The following is a 3232-nucleotide window of genomic DNA, read 5'->3' as shown; positions in this document are numbered from 1 at the left end:
AATACATTCCACCAGATTTCAACTCCTAACAAAGGAAGAGGTTCTTTCATATGACCAGAAGTTACTTTTGGGATGAACATTTTCTTTTCAAACAATGTGTTGACCAGTTGCTTAGGAGACATGAGGACCAACCAGAGGCATGGCAGATCATGTCTTCTTCTCATGAGGCTCCTTATGGAGGATATTTTGGAGGAACTAGAACTGCTCTGCCAAAGTTCTTCAATCAGGTTATTTCTGGCCCTCCCGTTTTAAGGATGCTCATGAGCGAGTAAAGAGTTGTGATAGATGTCAAAGAGTATGGAATATCTCCATGAGGCAAGAAATGCCTCTCACCAACATCCTTGAAATATAACTTTTTGATGTGTGGGTCATTGACTTCATGGGGATATTCCCTCAATCTTTTGGAAATATGTATATTCTTGTGGGTGTAGAATATGTCTCTAAGTGGATAGAGGTAATAGTAACTCCAACCAATGATGCTAGGAGGACGGAAATTCTCACGGTCAGCGCCGAAGAACCTCCCTCTATGGCAACCTCCAGCAATCACGAACCAATCAAGAAGCTTAAACCAACAACTACGCAATCGGAGCCGCAATTCCAAATCGTGTTCAAGAAATCGCTGAAGCTTATGACTCGATGCCGCGACCATGAACATGATTTCGGTGCAACACCATGATGCACTCCTCAAATCCAATTCTCGAACCGCTATCAAAATGTAAAACTTTGCACACAGATGGACGAAGATGAAGAGAGAAGACTTACCGGACGACAATCCACGCGACAACTCTGGGTAATCCTTTTTTATCCTCCTCTTTGTGTATGCTTCGTTATTCTCTCCTTCCGCGTATTGCTCTTGCGTTCTCTGTTAGAAGACCTCCCTCCCCCAACTCTATTGTATTTCTCCTTTATGGTCTTGTTGGAGTTCCGCTCAGAGTCTGCGATTGATTCGGTTGATGGAGAGTTGAAGACGGTTTCGGTTATGGAGCCTAGAAACGGTTAGAGATCACCCCGGTTCAGGTTGTCGCTTTTTTATGATATATGGTTGTGAGAGTTTGTTAGAGGATTGAGGTTGAGAGAGGGATTGGAGTTTGGTGAGGGAGAAGGTTGCAGTGAAAAGCTCGATTGAAGGTGCTGAAAAATGGAATCGGATATTGGTTGAAGGTGCTGAAAAATGGAAGCGGAATTTGGTTGAAGGTGCTGAAAAAAAGGATCCTCGAGAGCTTGATTGAAGGTGCGTATTTATAAGCTTCCAAATATCTTTCTCCACCCCTTCTGTTATGAATTCAGTTAGAAGTTGTTAATCTAGAAAAGAATTGGTTAGAATTCAGTTAGGATTCTGTTAGTATTATTTTGATTTCCGTTAGAGCTTTTTACTAGGGGTGGAAAACGGGCATGCCCGTCCCGTTTAGGCCCGCCCCGCAAAAGCCCGTAAAAAACGGGGCGGGGCGGGGCGGTCATAGTTGAGGATGTGGGCCTAAAACATAGACCCGCCCCGCAAAAAAGTGAGGGCGGGGCGGGGAATGTTCGCGGGCACTGCACTCTTTAAGCCTAAAAATGCAAAAATTTATGTAAATACATGTGCCCGCAAAAGCCCGTGAAAAAAACGGGGCGGGGCGGGGCGGACACATTAGAGGGTGAGGGCCTAAATCTTTGACCCACCCCGCACAAAAGTGCGGGCGGGGCGGGGAATGCCCACGGGCCGAGCCCGTTTTGCCACCCCTACTTTTTAGAGGTTAAATGAGTTAATTGTTAGTGATGTATATGAATTTTGCAGGTTTTGGCGTTGCCGTTTTAAGCGTGGCTTGCTTGCGTTTTGGTTGTGACTGTTTCTGCAACGCGTTTTCCGTTCCGTTTCCCGTCATTTTGAACCGCTTTGGTTTTTGGTTGCAGCTAGTGTCTTGGGTTGTGTTCGTTGCTGCTGTTGTTTCTGCTATGACTCTCTCTCATTTTCCAATTTCCTTTTTATTACTTTGCCTTGTTTGGATATGTGGATTATTACTTGGATTGTAATGGATTTTGGTTATGTAAAATCTGGATATGGAATTTGGATTATGTAAATGGATTATTGTTTGTATTATGGATGGATTCTTAATATTGGATATTGATTTAGGTAAATGGACATAAAAAATGAAATATTGGAAAATAATATGTAAAATGGGCTTAAGAATCTAAATTAATATGTCCCATTAGTAAAATCAAGCCAAAAAAAGAAATTCTAATAATAAAAAAAAAGAAATGTGAAAATTAATTTGAAATCGAAAAAACCATGTTTTCCTGAAATAAATTTGCTAAAGAAAATGATGAGATAATTTCCCCGAAATCAAACTAATTCTTAAAAGTTAATTTGAATCTCCAGAGTCAAATTTTGAATTAAAATCAAATTTGAAATTCAAAAATCAAATCGAAACTTCTATAATTAATTAATTAAAAAAATGATGAGACGATTATGGACATTCGTGCTAACGGGATGATCAAGTATAGTAAGTTGAGTTTGGTCAACTGGTGACCAGAAAGTCAACAGTTGACCATAAGCCAACTGATGCAAAAAGATGATGAAATTGACCTTTATGATTAAAAATGCATGTTCAAAATGGAATCGTGACTCAATTAGAACCAATGTATTATGTGAATGAATGATAGTGACACCTAGTGATCATGTCATGGCCTGATCAAAATGAATCAATGAACTTTGGATCAATGAAGCTCATCGAAACTAATGGATGAAGTGACTTGGGTCAAATGAGATTAAAGACATAATGCAGTGGAATATGAATGCAAGCATGCTTGGGACCAAACAAAACAAACCATGTACTAAGCCAAAATTAAAATCCAAGTAATCAACCAAAGGCCTCAAATCAAGAAGTAATAAGCATAAGCACTGCACCAATGTCATGAACCACAACTAGGGCTTCCAACCCTTCTCAAAGCAAGCCATACATTTTACCAACCTCGAGGTCAATGATTAGGGTTTGGGTACCCAAATGATGTGCACTACCATAATCTTCAATCCAAAACCCTGATTTTAAAGGCCACGAACCCTGAATCTGTGATACATGTTAATAGATGTTATTCATGAATGAATGATGAATATGAATGAGACATGGATGAGGGTAGATGAATCAAGTTATAGGTTAGATGAAAAGCAAAAAAGGGAGGGAAATTTTGGGGTATGACAGTCATCATTAAAAAGGGGGAGATTGTTAGAACAAGATTTGGTTATGCATCTATTCCT

At 40.0% G+C, this 3232-nt stretch overlaps 1 protein-coding gene across 1 annotated transcript; it reads left to right on the top strand.

Moving 5' to 3' along the window:
• Positions 1-733: 733 nt before the first annotated feature.
• LOC127123707 (uncharacterized) lies at positions 734-2076 on the top strand. The gene is made up of 3 exons (XM_051053909.1): positions 734-790; positions 1162-1231; positions 1775-2076. The coding sequence occupies exons 1-3, from the start codon at positions 734-736 to the stop codon at positions 2008-2010; spliced, it is 363 nt and encodes a 120-aa protein (XP_050909866.1). The 3' UTR covers positions 2011-2076.
• The last annotated feature ends 1156 nt before the right edge of the window (positions 2077-3232 follow it).

The sequence above is a fragment of the Lathyrus oleraceus genome, chromosome 2 (genome assembly GCF_024323335.1).
Source record: "Lathyrus oleraceus cultivar Zhongwan6 chromosome 2, CAAS_Psat_ZW6_1.0, whole genome shotgun sequence".
In the NCBI taxonomy this organism is placed as follows: Eukaryota; Viridiplantae; Streptophyta; class Magnoliopsida; order Fabales; family Fabaceae; genus Lathyrus; species Lathyrus oleraceus.
This window is presented reverse-complemented; position numbering and strand designations above follow the sequence as displayed.

Coding starts and splice junctions, on each gene's coding strand:
- LOC127123707 (XM_051053909.1), top strand. CDS start 734: ATGGACGAAGATGAAGAGAGAAGACTTACCGGACGACAATCCACGCGA. Junction 791..1,161: donor AATCCACGCGACAACTCTGG/GTAATCCTTTTT, acceptor TATTGGTTGAAG/GTGCTGAAAAATGGAAGCGG. Junction 1,232..1,774: donor CCTCGAGAGCTTGATTGAAG/GTGCGTATTTAT, acceptor TGAATTTTGCAG/GTTTTGGCGTTGCCGTTTTA.